Consider the following 13,952-nt stretch of genomic DNA (forward strand, 5'->3'; position numbering starts at 1 on the left):
GATGCTATACTCCTATTGATGCAGCCCAGAATTGCATTGGCCTTTTTAGCTGCTCCATCACACTGCTGACTCATGTCAAGTTTGTGGTCTACCAAGACTCCTAGATCCTTTTCACATGTACTGCTCTCAAGCCAGCTGTCACCCATCCTGTATTTGTGCCTTTCTTTTTTTTTTGCCCAAGTGTAGTACTTTACATTTCTCCTTGTTAAAATTCATCTTGTTTGCTTTGGCCCAGTTGTCTAATCTGTTAAGGTCATTTTGAAGTGTGATCCTGTCCTCTGGGGTACTAGCCACCCCTCCCAATTTGGTGTCGTCTGCAAACTTGCTCAGGATGCCCTCAAGCCCATCATACAAGTCATTGATAAAGATGTTGAATAAGACTGGGCCCAAGACAGAACCCTGTGGCACCCCACTAGTCACCACTCTCCAGGATGAGAAGGAGCCATCGATGAGCACCCTTTGGCTTCGGTCAGTCAGCCAGTTACAAATTCACTGAATGGTAGCATTTGCTAGCCCGCATTTTACCAGCTTCTTTACAAGAATATCATGGGGCACCTTGTCAAAGGCCTTGCTGAAATCAAGATAGGCTACATCCACAGCGTTCCCTTCATCTACCAGGCTTGTAATTCTGTCAAAAAATGAGATCAGATTAGTCTGACATGACCTATTTTTCAGAAACCCATGCTGACTTTTAGTGATCACAGAGTTTCTTTCTAGGTGCTCACAGACCGTTTGCTTAATGATCTGCTCTAGAATCTTTCCTGGTATTGATGTCAGGCTGACTGGGCGGTAACTGTTTGGGTCCTCTCTTTTCCCCTTTTTGAAAATAGGGACAACATTTGCTGGAACTTCGCCTGTTCTCCAGGAATTTTCAAAGATTATTGCCAGTGGTTCTGAAATCACCTCTGCCAGTTCTTTTAATACTCTTGGATGTAGTTCATCTGGCCCTGGAGACTTGAATACATCTAAATTAGCCAAGTATTCTTGTACTACCTCCTTACTTATTCTGAGCTGTGTTTCCCCTGCTGAATGATCAGCTCAATTGGCCATAGAAAATTAAGTTAGCACCATTTAGTCAACCAATCTTGCTTTATGGCAATGCAGAAGCTAGGAGGACAACATGAAATGACATATTAGATACATATTAGCAATGTTTGGAAGAAATTACTATACAACCAAAACTGTGCAAAAGGGTTTTATGCATTTATTTATAACACTTGGTTTCCACTTCAAAATAAAGTCATGTGCAAAAACAATCTGCCACTGATTATAAGTTGCACAACCAGCTGAGTCAAAGTTTCACTCTTTTCTATACTGCTTATATAAGGTTTCCCCCTTCAGCTGAGGTACATTTTACCTTTTTGGCTGCAAAAACAACTACTAATTTGTATAACCATTTGGTTGTTTGGTTGTTTTTAAAAAAATCAGCTTTCTGGTTCAAGAAGCACAGAGACTGAAACATATCATTTATTTATCAAATGTGCGTTGAGTTCATAGTACATAATGAAAATCTTTTCAATATTGAGTCATATTATGTGTGTCTTTTGTGCTCAGTTGGCACCCCTAAATATAGTACCCATTTTCAAGTATATACGCTAGTAAAAAGATGGCTAGTAAAAAGATTGCCTCTTTGTTCGCATGATAATTATTTCCTTTCAGACATCCTACAGGCCTGCTATTATGGATGGCTGAACCACTGCTGTCAGAAAAAAACTGCCTTATATTGTAAGAATCTGGGATGTCACAGAGAGTCACTTGCATTTTTTGACTCTATACTACCATCTCTTGAATTGGTTCTATGCTCCAAGGCTCATGCCCGAGAGGGGTTTTGGCACAAAGGTACTGTTTCGCTGAGACAATGGGCTTGAGGCACACTGTACAAAATGCACTTGAACAACTGTGGATACAAATAGGTTTTCTTCCTTGCTACCACTGCCTTCACTCTGATGGGACGACAACCATTGTATTAAGCAGCCCCCACTGTCAGGGGCTAGACCAGGCTTTCTACTTTGCTGAACTGATATTTTTTTCTACCCTTTTTGGAAAGGAGAGGGGGGGGAAGCTCTCTTTGAACAGATGAACATGCATTTACTGAAGATACAAAATTAAATTTTACATGAATATGGTCTGCTTCATCCACTGATAACAGGGTGCATACAGTATAACCTAAAAACAGATGCAGTTACACGAAAGCCCGTTAGAAATCCACTCATCATTTTAGATTATTATTATTTTAATCAAAAGATCGCAGAAGGAATTTACAGATTACATAAATCAGACATACCTTAACTTGCTAGCAGAAAGGTTGTGCTTGTTTCCCTCAAAGTATTGCTGGATTTCCTGGGGAAATGCTACCATTTCATTACCTAATCTTTCTCTGCTGCTGCAGAAATACAACAGGATGTGTTGGACTCCAAGTTTAAGAAATTAAACAAAATTCCTTTTTATTTTTCTTGCCAAGGAATGCAAGGTTTCATACACCAAGGAAATGCACCCCGAGTGCTTTCAGATTTTCAGAACATGCTTGTCATTTAAACTGTAGTCAACCCGTATACAGTTAATAGTAATTTATAAATAAACATTTACTATTTACAGGATTTCATTTAGTTTGCACAACCTATGGAGCTATTATATATGCTCCTAGGTGATACTGAGGGAGAGCAGTTGACAAAAGCACTTGGTGATCATTGTTTTTGGGAACTTCTGCTTTATAGAAACCACCAGAAATCCCCACCTAAGGGATTGGTTAAGAGGAGAAAAATTATGTTGCAAATCACACATGGATATAAAAGACCTGATGGCTTGGTTTGCAGTTAATTTGTTTGGAATTTGTGGTTATAACTTGAAGTAACCGGAGGTCTTGTCAGGTCACCCAGCCACCGTTTGTGCTTTATTTTACCATGGAGCTCATTGCAAGCGTATCATGGTTTGGAATATCCTCATGCCTTTTAGCTGTGCTTAGAGGTCCTGCATCTCAAGTTTCCACTTCAGCCGTCACACAGAAAGTGTGAAAACAGGGAGGTACCCAAGTTAGGCGTGCTTCCTCTTCCCTTCTCCTGCCTCTGCCTCACCTCCAAGCTATCCCGAGAGAGACCAAATTTCTATCTGCTCATTCTGGCAAAACAAAAAAAAGAAAAGAAAACTTTCCATCACAGAATAATTCATTCAGAACATTATCTTATCAATGAGAACAGGTTTCTCTTCCTCTCCTTTTAGCAATGCCGATGCTTTTGTCTACTGCAGCATGAAAAGAAACCACTGCTATGTTGGTTCCACATTAACACGGAAAGTTATGCATGTTGCTTTGTGCATTTGATTTTCTCCTCTATTAAAGCCGTGCAGGCGGAATCTACTAAGAATCAGAGGAAAACTGATTTAGCTGTAAAAATGATCTTCCCAGACTGTGGCTTGGAGCCACGGACATTTCAGACTGAGGTTGTGTCACACATCTACAGAAAATACCATTCCAGTATTCAACATGTCCCAAACATAGATGGAGAATGTCAAACACATAGCTCTGTTTCTGCTAAATATATGCTCCCGATAAAGTAAAATATGTACCCTAAAATAAAGGACCTCAATTTTACTTCCTTGTAAATATTTGCCTAAGATGGGTTTTCTTTTTTTAACTTGTGCAACGGGACATGATGTCATAATTACGCCCTCCTAAATATGAATACCCATCACAAATATTTTCTCCGCTAAGCTTGTGATGCTTCATTTTTAGGAGAGCCTATATATATATATATAATTTCCAATTTTGCTCCTCTGCAGGGGAGGTTGGTATGGTGCAGCGGTACTGCCCTCCAGACTCTGGCACTGCTTCACGTACCTAGATGGAGCACGGCATCATAGAGGTCAGGGCTGTGCAGGTGCACTGGCGGACCCAATCCAGCATTCTCACCAGTGTCCCTGTGCAGCATTGACCTCCCTGCCCTGCCCTGTCCAGGTCAGCAGCAGCGACAACAGTACTGGGAGAGTGGCTCTGCGACACTGCCCCATCTGCCCCTTTCCTTAGAATTACAGTTCAGTGGCAGCATCTCTCAGATAACACCTGACCAAATACACAGAAGATACAGGACTTGCGTAGATATTTACTGTTCCATACAAAGCTTGAAAATACAATTTGTGCTACCCTCCTATTGATCATGATGGACGATTAGAAATTTCAGTGCTCTCAAAACTGAACTTTGGTTTTCTTCCTATTCTTCCTCTCTTAAAATGTATGACTTCTTTTCCATACTCCATGCAAAGTCCTCCCTCCCCTACTTTAGCCATATACCTGCCTCCTACAACAACCCTCTTTTTAAACCTCCTCTTAACCTACATCCCCAAGTCCATGGTGAACTGCTCAGTTCTCCTCTAGAATTCCCATTTTTGCGGAGGATGTGCTCACTGGACCTCCAAGTGCCCCGATCAAGACGGGAAGGCTGTGGTTTCTTCTCAGCCCACCCATCAGATTGCTGCCTGCACTTACATACGCAGCAGAGTCATGCCGGTGGAGACCACTCTTTCCCCCCTGAACCTTCCCACTGTCCCCTGCCTCTGGCTGTTTGACAGCTCTGACAATGCCCAGCTTCTTTAGTCTCTCCACCAGGTTCATCTTCAGTTGTCCTGCGTCGGGAGGATTAGAGGTTTTCTGTCCGTACATCTCCTGCAGTAATGTTTCAGCAGGCCGAGAGGCCAAAAAGTTTTCAGAGGCATTTACTCGAGACTCAAACGGCAAAGGGGAAGGACAAGGGGAATGTAGAGGAGAATTGGGTGGCGTTGAGGGAACGGCAAGTATCTTGGGGGAATGAAACGGTGGCACTTTCTCCAAGGCTGGACTGTTGTAGACCTTGGCTGAGATGCCTTGCTCTTGCAGAAGCTTAGCTAAGCTTGTACTGAAAGTGATGGTCGAGTCTCTTGTGCTAGTCAGGAATTCTCCAATACTAAGCCTGTAGGATGCGGATGGGGAGCTTGTGACTGTACTGCTCGCACTGCTGCCACTTCCAGAGCACAAGGGAGCATATGAAGCACTAGAAAATGAAGCAAAAGAAAATTACATTCACTATACCAAGGGCAAATGAAAAGCAGAATGCTTTCAGAAATCAAGGGCAGGACTTCTATGTGCTGTAACAAGGCTCCAAAGTCCTTGTCACCTTTCCTTTACCAGCAACATCCCACAAATCATCTCTCCTTTTTCCTTTCCTGTCCCTATCCCTTTTCAAAAGTTTAAAAAAATGAAAAGGTATCCGTAATTAGATAAATGCATAACCGTTCTGGGCTGCTAAATGCAAAAGTATGGATCACTTGGATATAGCTGAAGAGCTAAGAGTACATTTGATGACAAGCAGAATTCTGAGGTGACCACCAAACTTCTTACCTGGGGGTGACCTGAGTGATATCGGATGGATGGAGAATCCTACAGGTGGTAAAAGTAAATGTAGAGTTTGTAGATGAGAGACATTTTCCTGGATTTGAAGCTAAAATATAAATAAAAACACATCAGATGAAAAGGAGATGGAGAACAGACTAGCAGGACCAAAAAAAAAAAGAATAATAAAAATAAAAACCTGACTTAGCAAAGGGGGGAAAACCTTTTCTTCCAAGGGAAATATATTTCACTGACATTGGCAAAGTGTGCTGCTAACGTAAGTCTTAACTGTGGTTAAGGCCAGATGGGAGGAATTCATGCTGAAGAGGAGAAAGGCTGTAGGGAAGGAATACAAAAGTCTACGAACTACTCTTTACAATGAGTATTCGATCTCCAGCATCACAAGACCATTTCAACTCAGGACTGGTTAATCTTTCACTGTTATCTTCTTTAAAAGTGACACAGAAAATACTCCTTCCCGATAAAGATGCGAGGGAGACACGTTTAATACTTGGCGAACTATGAAAACAGAAACCCTGCCTTTACTCAGATCCTCTGCTTTAGCTACACACAAACTTGTAGAAAAACAAATTCTACATGCCCCCTTAAAATGTATATCTTCTTGTATAGGAACGGCACGACATCAGTCTAGTTAGCAGTTAAACAAAAACAAAATATACAGAAAAATAACCTTTAGTACAACTAGAGCACCAGCAGAAACAGAAGAGCTGTCACAGTAAGAGATCAGATAAGCAAAGTACTGATCTACGAACTGCCCTGGTATCTTATGCTGTTTAGATATAAATCTAAGCAACGACAACAATAACAATCACAATTGTTACAGCCATTACCTGCTAGGGAAACCGTTGCTAAATTAGTAGGTGGCAGAAAGATTCCTGCCAATGACTTTGGCACTGTGAGTTTCTTTTCCTCGAGAGGAGACTGCTGCACTTGGAAGGTTATGCCTTCATCCCTTTCTTCCTCGTCTTCTTCAAAATCAGAGAGGTGGTAGCCGTCAGCTTCGGAGAGTGGTGTGAAACCTTTTGTCACAACGCCTGGACGTGGGTCGAGAATTGTGCCGAGGTTAGGCTGAGCCAACTGTTGCCAATGGAACAGGGTCTGAGAACCTAAGGCCAGAGGGAGCACAAACAAATGTCAAAATGGGCAGAGTTCCTCCTTAGCATAATCCTAGGCAGCCAGCTATAGAATTTTAATTTTTTAAAACTTCATTGAGAAACAGAAATTCATTGGATGTAAAGGAAATTCAGTTTGGAAGTATTTTATAGGTGATGACAAATATCCTAACAGGCTTTTCCTTACGTTTAACTTTTACTTATTTATTTAAAATTTTGTAATAATTATTTGTATACTGTATATTTAAAAATTTATATAGGGATGATTTATGATGGACTATATTTGTAATGTCTTATAAAGGTTTGGTGAAGTAGTAAGAATTTAAAAAAAAATATTATACAATACAATCTCCACAGAGAAAAGAATATAGCATGAAGTTTAACTCACATTTAACTTTAAAACAGAGGAGACATTTGCCCCTGACACAGAAATGTAAGAGAGAGACGATGGCATAAATATAGTCAGGACTGCTTTGGGTAATCAGTTAAATAGCAATTTCAGCAAGCAAAAATGATTAAATTTCTTTAACTGTTCATTCCCACAAACACTATGAGGTTACTTCTGTTTTACTGATAGGGAAGTAAGCCTAAGGGCTGTGTCTAAAAAATGGGGCTGTGTGCAGAAAATGGGGTGGGGGTGGAGGGCAGAGCAATGCAGAAAGGATCGTCAGCCACAGGTAGGCCAATGAAAAGAAAGTGGTGCCAAATGATGTTTTAATGCAAAAGTTACTTTCTGTCTCCAGCATGCACATTGGATGAACAGCAGTCAAAAGGGGGAGCAAGTTGTCCGTGGGGAGCTTTCCGATGTCAAGCATGCTTAACCAGTGACCCAGCCTGATAACAGAAAAAGTTATCTGGGAGATGACAACCTGGCTCAGGCCATCTCAGTGACTGGTAATCTAAGATTTGAACCCAGGTCTATTTCTATTGTCTTTATTACACACATCCTATAGAGAAGAGGTGTTTTCACTGGAGAGGGAGGGAGCAGAGACTGCCTTCACCTTACCTTCGAGGGGTTTGACAATCTGCAGTTTGTCTGGGAGGAGGGAACGTAAGCTGTTGCTGGAGGTGCCAGAGAAATCAGCCAGTTCTGTACTGCTCCCCAATGAAAGGCAGCTCTCCACTGGGGTGCTACAGCCACTAAATTCTTCTTTCTGGTCAGTCAGAAAACACATCTGGCGCTCCCATTCCTCTTCAAAGAACTGCTTTTCGCTCAAGTAGTTCTGCCGACGGAGGGAAAGTCTGTGTAGAGCAGTGGCTAAGTCATTTTGTCCAGGGATGCCGGGATGGCTGAGTTTTTGAGCTTCCCTGCTGAAAGTACAAAAAATACAAAATGTTATCTCTCCTATCTCTTCGCAAATAGCAAAGTGGTCAATATACAGTCTGTCAACTTCACTTTAGAGATGACTAGTAGCCTTGTACCTAGCATTGTTCTGAATTCTAGGAAACAAAAAAATTAGGGCAGTTTTGAAAGGTTCTGCCTGCTAGCTAGATTGAAAATGGTGCTCAAACAGAGATAATTCATTTTATTTGTATGCTGACTTTCCACAAAAAGAATCACGCTCAAAGTGGCTTACAACAAAGGAAACAGAAATCAAACACAGCAAAACAACTTAATAATAACATAATAAAACAACTACACAATAGCAAGTATAAAAGCATACGAAACTGTAACTATAACAAGGTTACAATCATGACATCCAACAGCAAAAATAACAAGGGAGCTTGACAGTTTCCCCTCTCCCAAGGTGAGATGAAAATCTATTCCTTTATCTCATGAGCCACTTTGGTTAAAACATCCAAATGCATAGCAAGCAGAGAAAAAAACTTTCCAAAATATATAGTAGATGGGTGGAGTTGACAACCACATTTAACACCAGTTGTTACTGTGGGCTGAATTAGTGGTGCTACTCTACCGGTAGTAATTTGAACAAAACTTCATCTAGTATGGGTGCTAAGTCTCTCTGCAACATTGGAATGTCATCATTTCACAGGAGAAAACAGAGCTTTCCCTCAAGAATGGATGCAGGTTTGAGCATAGCATGCCCACCACCAAGGAAGTCTGTGCAGAAGAATCAAAATGGTCTTCCTCTTTGTTGCTCAACCATACTCCCTACTGAATGAACTCCCTTCTGCCATACAGTAATTGTAGTCCATGACTACTTCCCTGTTTTAACTGCCTTCAGAGCCGCATTGTTAATGGGTTTGTTCCATGGAGTTGTTTTATTCATCTTGCATTTACTGCTTTGAGGGTTTGGGTTGTGTTTTTTTTAATAGAAAGCAACCTAAAAAGGATTTTAAATAAATAAATAAGTACCCTGTGCTCAAATACTTTCTGTGGCGGACACAGGATTAAGCTATTAAGAGGAAAAATGTATGTTTACAACATACCAGGTTAAGGATCTCACAGGAATTAGAAGTTTGTACACACAAATAAAATAACTGTGTTAAAACAGGAATGGCCAGGGGTGGTGGTAGATCATAGGTAGTGTTACCTATGCTAATAGTAACTCTCTCCCCAACAAGTTCATTCTATCTACACTAAGCAAGTTCAGTTCTCATTGGGTTGAGTTGGGTTGTGGCTTCCCACCCTTTTGGGGTTTGTTTGGTTTTGCTTAGCATTTTTTAAAAAACAAAAACCTCTGCCAACCTCAGGATTCCCCTGGCTGATAACATCCTTCTTGCACATGGATTGTACTGATTTGGCTACATAAGCAATTGCACCCAGGGAAGTGAAATCAGTGCTGGTGGATATGACTTCCTACTTGGAAAGGTTCTCTGAGCTGGTCTTCTGAGGCAGAGTCATCTTTCCTTCCAGTTGTCTCAAGTCAGAATGGAAAGGCTTTGCTGTCATGACAACACTTGAGCGATTTGACCCTGGAATGGGTAGCGGGGCAGGACACAAAGTGGAACGGCCACGTGCAACGTTGGCAACTCTGACAGTATCAAATATGCGCTTCTGTTGAACCCTGAAAGAAAAAAGAAAAATGACCGATAATGGATGCAGAAAAGCATTGAAATTCGGACCAAGCAGATAGAGAAAATCATTCCATGCGTGGCTAAATATGATTTGCTAGAATTCTAAAGAATATAAAGCTTAACTTCCAGAGCAGTCATTTTGTGAAATAGCCCCCAAACAAGTGCAAACTCCAAAGGGACTGTGCCCCATAGTACACAATCTCATCACCTGCACAGGACCGTAGCCTCATTTCTCAGTTACTGCTCTTGCCATCCCATCCCATGGGTTCGTGTGTCCTCACATTTGCCAGCTAGCCCCCTTCCCCCAAGTTCTTTGCAGCTGGCGTTACCACCCCTTTTCTGTACCACATCGAGTGTCCTTTGCTACAATTGTCACCATTTCCACTTCTTCCTCCTTCCACACCTGTGCCTTTGTTCTTCCTTATTAATTAAAATATTTACCACCGTGCCTTTGAAAAATAATGCAAGGCTTACAATAAGGTAATGTGTGCTCCCCATCACCACTCCGACTTTTGCTGGGTTTTGGACTGCACTCACACCCGATTCTTGTGTTACATTGGTGACGAGGTAGTTGCTGCACGTAGAATAACCTTCTTGCATTACTAGGGTTACATAAGCAGCGCAGGACCACCTACACTTATGTGACCACCAGCATAACATAAAAAGAGGCCTTAGATATTCTTAGAGAGAGAGAGGAATGGCTGGGGCGGGGTGGGGGGAATATGGGATCCATAACTTACTCAGCTAGCAGTGAAATGTACTTTAAAAAGATTTCAGGAGGATAACAGTTATGGCGGTTAATTCTTTGCTTTTTTTTGGTGCAGGCCTGAAAGTTACTAGAAATAAATGACAACTCCATGTTTTACAGAATAATCTTTTAGAGTTTAATATGAATTAAAAATAAAATAGGATATGATGTTAAAGCCCTAAAATACTGGTCAAGAAGGAATTTCAAGAAGAAATTATGATAGGAATTCTGAAACAACTTTAAAAGGTTGTACTCAAATGTGCATAACAATAATTTTGTCATAGCTGCTGATGTCGTATGACCATGTAATACATCTGGAGGAATGCTGGTTTCTCACACTCTTCAGTATTTAAAGAAAAAGAAAACGGAGCCTCCTGAATCAACTCTGACATGTCAAAATGCATTAAGGGTAGAAAAAACAAGAGCTTCACTTACTTTTGCTTAGAGAGGGATTCCTCATCCAGACTCAGCTCTCTCCGCATCGTTCCCTCAATCTCTGCTGCCAAAGACTCCTTAAAGTCAAGCAGATATTGGCGTTTAATGTCCAGGTAAGAATTGAAAACACACATTTTCTTTGCTCAGGCGAACCACATTAAGAAAATGAATTAATTTAAAGTGGCTTTCTATACTACAGTGTGTGTGTGTGTGTGTGTGTGTGTGTGTGTGTGTGTGTGTGTGCGTGCACGCGTATGCACGCATTTACTGTCTTCTTGGAGCTAAATGTCAAGTCTGGATCCTTTTCTGGAGTCATCCATCTCATCTCCAAGGGCTAGGTGAGTCATTCTTGTTTCTAATCCCACTCTGCCACTTGGTCATTAGTGACTGTTTTACTAAGAGATATGTTCCTATCGGTTACTTAGAAAGGGGAGATATTAAGATAGAATAAAGGGATATTTATTGTGTCCTATCTGGGTATAGGAAACATACCCTAGAAAGTTACATTGCTGAAGCTTCTCAGTTACTCTGCAGAGAGAGTTGTTTTTTCTAAGTATTGAATCAATATGTTCTCATTTCAACATTCCCTCCTTCACCCCTCCAGAAAAAAAAATCCACCATACTTATGGCTGGCCTTAGTGAGAATTCACTATGAACAAGACTTAGGTTGATAACAGAACCAGGGAAACCAAAGGAAACTAAACTAACAAGTTGTGGATCAAGAATGTATACGTTAATTGCTGAATTGCCATCATTCAGTTGCACTGCGAAATTTCCCAACATTAATGAAGGAATTAAGTCACTCCTAACAGCAAATTAGCTGTTTCTGCAAAGGAAGAAGTATTTCATATGATCCTTGTTCAAAACAAATGCTTTTAAAATGTTAAGTGGGAAATAATCACAATGCGTACATGGAATAAAGCCTGAATAAATAATTATCCAAAATTTTTATTAAGCATCCTTTCAAAGTTTGCACATTCTTTCTAGCAACATGATATTCTAGTAACTCCTTCTATATTTTGTGTGCACAACTGTGACCAGTTACCACTAAAGGCTAAATACAACACAGCCTCAGATGGCCATGCTGTGTAGTTTTTTTTTCTTGACGAAAAGAGATAAGGAGGAAAAAAATGAAGCAGCTAATATTTCTACAGCTGTCCTTGACAGATGACTAAAGATCATTTGGGGGTATCTATTCCTGCTTCCTCCCTCTGATGATGGAACAGGAGAAGGCGGAAAAAAAACAGGCACAGAGGTCACTAAGTGATTGGCTGAAAAGTCTGCATGATGGGTGAGGGGAGAGTAATAATGCTATAATGAGGATGCAAAGCCTGGAACAAAAGTCCCAGATTCTAGACTGCACTGCTGGGACTGAAGAAGCAAGATTTATTGGAGTTTTCTGCTAAATGTTTTATGGAAAGACTGAACCATGATACCAGAATGATAGTGACCTATTGGCCACACTAAGACAAACCATCATGCCTTCAAGCATAAATGCAAGGTCCCTAGGTAGGAGCAAAGCAATCATTTCACTCCTTACAAGAAGCCCACAAACGAAGGCACTGGCTTAGCATGATGTGCAAAGCAGGCTGATGTATACTAGAAATGTCAAAAGCCTTCTTGTGCAGAATTGCCTTGTTTTTATTTATGGTAAATTTACACCCCCGCTTTCACCATTAAATCTTAGGTGGTGTATGTACATCTCAGGGCATCTCCCATCCAGAAACTGCCTAGCTTCAGCAAGGAGTCTGCATATTTCATTAGAACATGCCTTCCTCCTCTTCCAGCTGGTTTGTGTGGAGTGATCCACAATGGCAAACACTGAACAATGCAGGAGACGTTGGGGAAGCTCTCGTAAAAGCGACAAAAGCGGAAGGCTAAATTTAAAAGATGGAATCATAGCATGGCAGAGGTAGAGACCATTAGATCCCTTAGCAAACTGCCAGCTCTCTTTAAGGGACAAGGACAGTCACAGTTCAAGTTTGCCCTTGAGGTTTCATGTTACTTAGAACCAGCTGCCGGTATCAAAGAAAAGCCTTGCTGAGTTACCACAGGAAAGGCTCCACATGACTGTGGCCGACAGAGAAGGGCAGCGTGGCTGGCTTTGCTGCGAAGCCCCTTCGCTTCTTCCTGAGACTCATGCAACATCCCCAGACACTCGGCACTCCGCTCTTGCAAGTCATGCAGCTGGAAGAACACAAAATGTCAGTCATTTAGTAGGCAGAAAGAACGAAGCTACTGAAGAGGGGGGGGGGGAAATCACACATAAGCCAAGGAAATATTATTGCATTCTACTTCGGTATGTACAGAGAACAGCACAAAAATGATACCCCTAAAAAAACCCAAAGTGTCATCCAACACTTCAGAATCCAGGGCTCCAACTTAATGTCTCTTGCTTTGTCTGGCATGTTCCTAATTTTCTTCTTTACAGGTGTAAGGCAAATGACATAAAGGGCTTTTTAGCAGCAAGGAAATCTGAAGTTTAAACATGCTGTTTTCAGGAAACCCTTTCTTCTTCCCAGTTGAAAGGGAATGTCCGACAGCTATATTTTTATGTGGAAATTCTTCCATTTTAAAAATGATTTGTTCCATAAAATAATCAGAAACATAAAAAACACATATCAGCCAGACTAGGCGATTTCAAAATTAACTTTTTAAGATAACTATTATCAGGGAAATATTTTTTCCTTAATCCATAGTTCTTTGGACATATTAAAATCAATATGTTGACATGCCATCAGTACTTTTATTTTCCCTTAAAACTTAAGCAATGTAAGAGAAGGGCTGCTTTCAATTTGCTTTAATTTAACATATTAAGTATCCTTTATTGATTTTTTCCCTAGTCAACTACTTTCCAGTATTAATTACTAGGAAAAAAACTTCTGAGATATTTACACAACATGTAAAATGAAAATGGCAATTTTCTTTTTAGCTTTGCCTATTCAACGCTGGTCAAATAAAAATAAGCTGAACTGGATCCAAATCCATTTGGGGTATGGAAAAAATCCATAAAATATTCTGGGCACTTTTTGATTCAAAATTTTCTACCCAACCACCCACATTGCTGAATGTTTATCACGGCATAAGACGATTCATATTCTCCTTTATCCTTCTGTCCTTCCCTCCTCACTTTTCAAATGTGAAAGTACAAATATCAATACCTCTGCTGTCAGCTGTCTCTGGGCATCTTTGGAAGCTTGTAGGTGCAATTTCAACTCTTCCTTTTCAATTACATGCTAAGGGAATACAGAAGATGATTATTTCAGCCTTCCTTTCCAGAATATTATTGGAAGTAACAATC

The 13,952-nt window shown here is 40.7% G+C and overlaps 2 protein-coding genes across 5 annotated transcripts in view; one reads left to right on the plus strand and one right to left on the minus strand.

Moving 5' to 3' along the window:
- The window catches only part of STRADB (STE20 related adaptor beta), a 161,622-nt gene that overhangs the window by 103,987 nt on the left and 43,683 nt on the right, over positions 1-13,952 (plus strand). The window lies entirely within an intron of this gene.
- Positions 1,183-13,952, minus strand: part of TRAK2 (trafficking kinesin protein 2) — a 40,225-nt gene continuing 27,455 nt past the window's right edge. For all 4 annotated transcript variants that reach the window (XM_035137275.2, XM_035137273.2, XM_035137276.2 and 1 more), the window contains 8 exons: positions 13,813-13,887; positions 12,701-12,838; positions 10,652-10,728; positions 9,255-9,458; positions 7,496-7,800; positions 6,208-6,483; positions 5,366-5,465; positions 1,183-5,018 (listed from right to left, as the gene is read on the minus strand). In XM_035137275.2, the coding sequence (XP_034993166.1) occupies positions 4,352-5,018; positions 5,366-5,465; positions 6,208-6,483; positions 7,496-7,800; positions 9,255-9,458; positions 10,652-10,728; positions 12,701-12,838; positions 13,813-13,887 (1,842 nt within the window). In that variant the 3' untranslated portion in view covers positions 1,183-4,351. The remainder of the gene's footprint in view (positions 5,019-5,365; positions 5,466-6,207; positions 6,484-7,495; positions 7,801-9,254; positions 9,459-10,651; positions 10,729-12,700; positions 12,839-13,812; positions 13,888-13,952) is intronic.

The sequence above is a fragment of the Zootoca vivipara genome, chromosome 1 (assembly GCF_963506605.1).
Source record: "Zootoca vivipara chromosome 1, rZooViv1.1, whole genome shotgun sequence".
Taxonomy (NCBI): domain Eukaryota; kingdom Metazoa; phylum Chordata; class Lepidosauria; order Squamata; family Lacertidae; genus Zootoca; species Zootoca vivipara.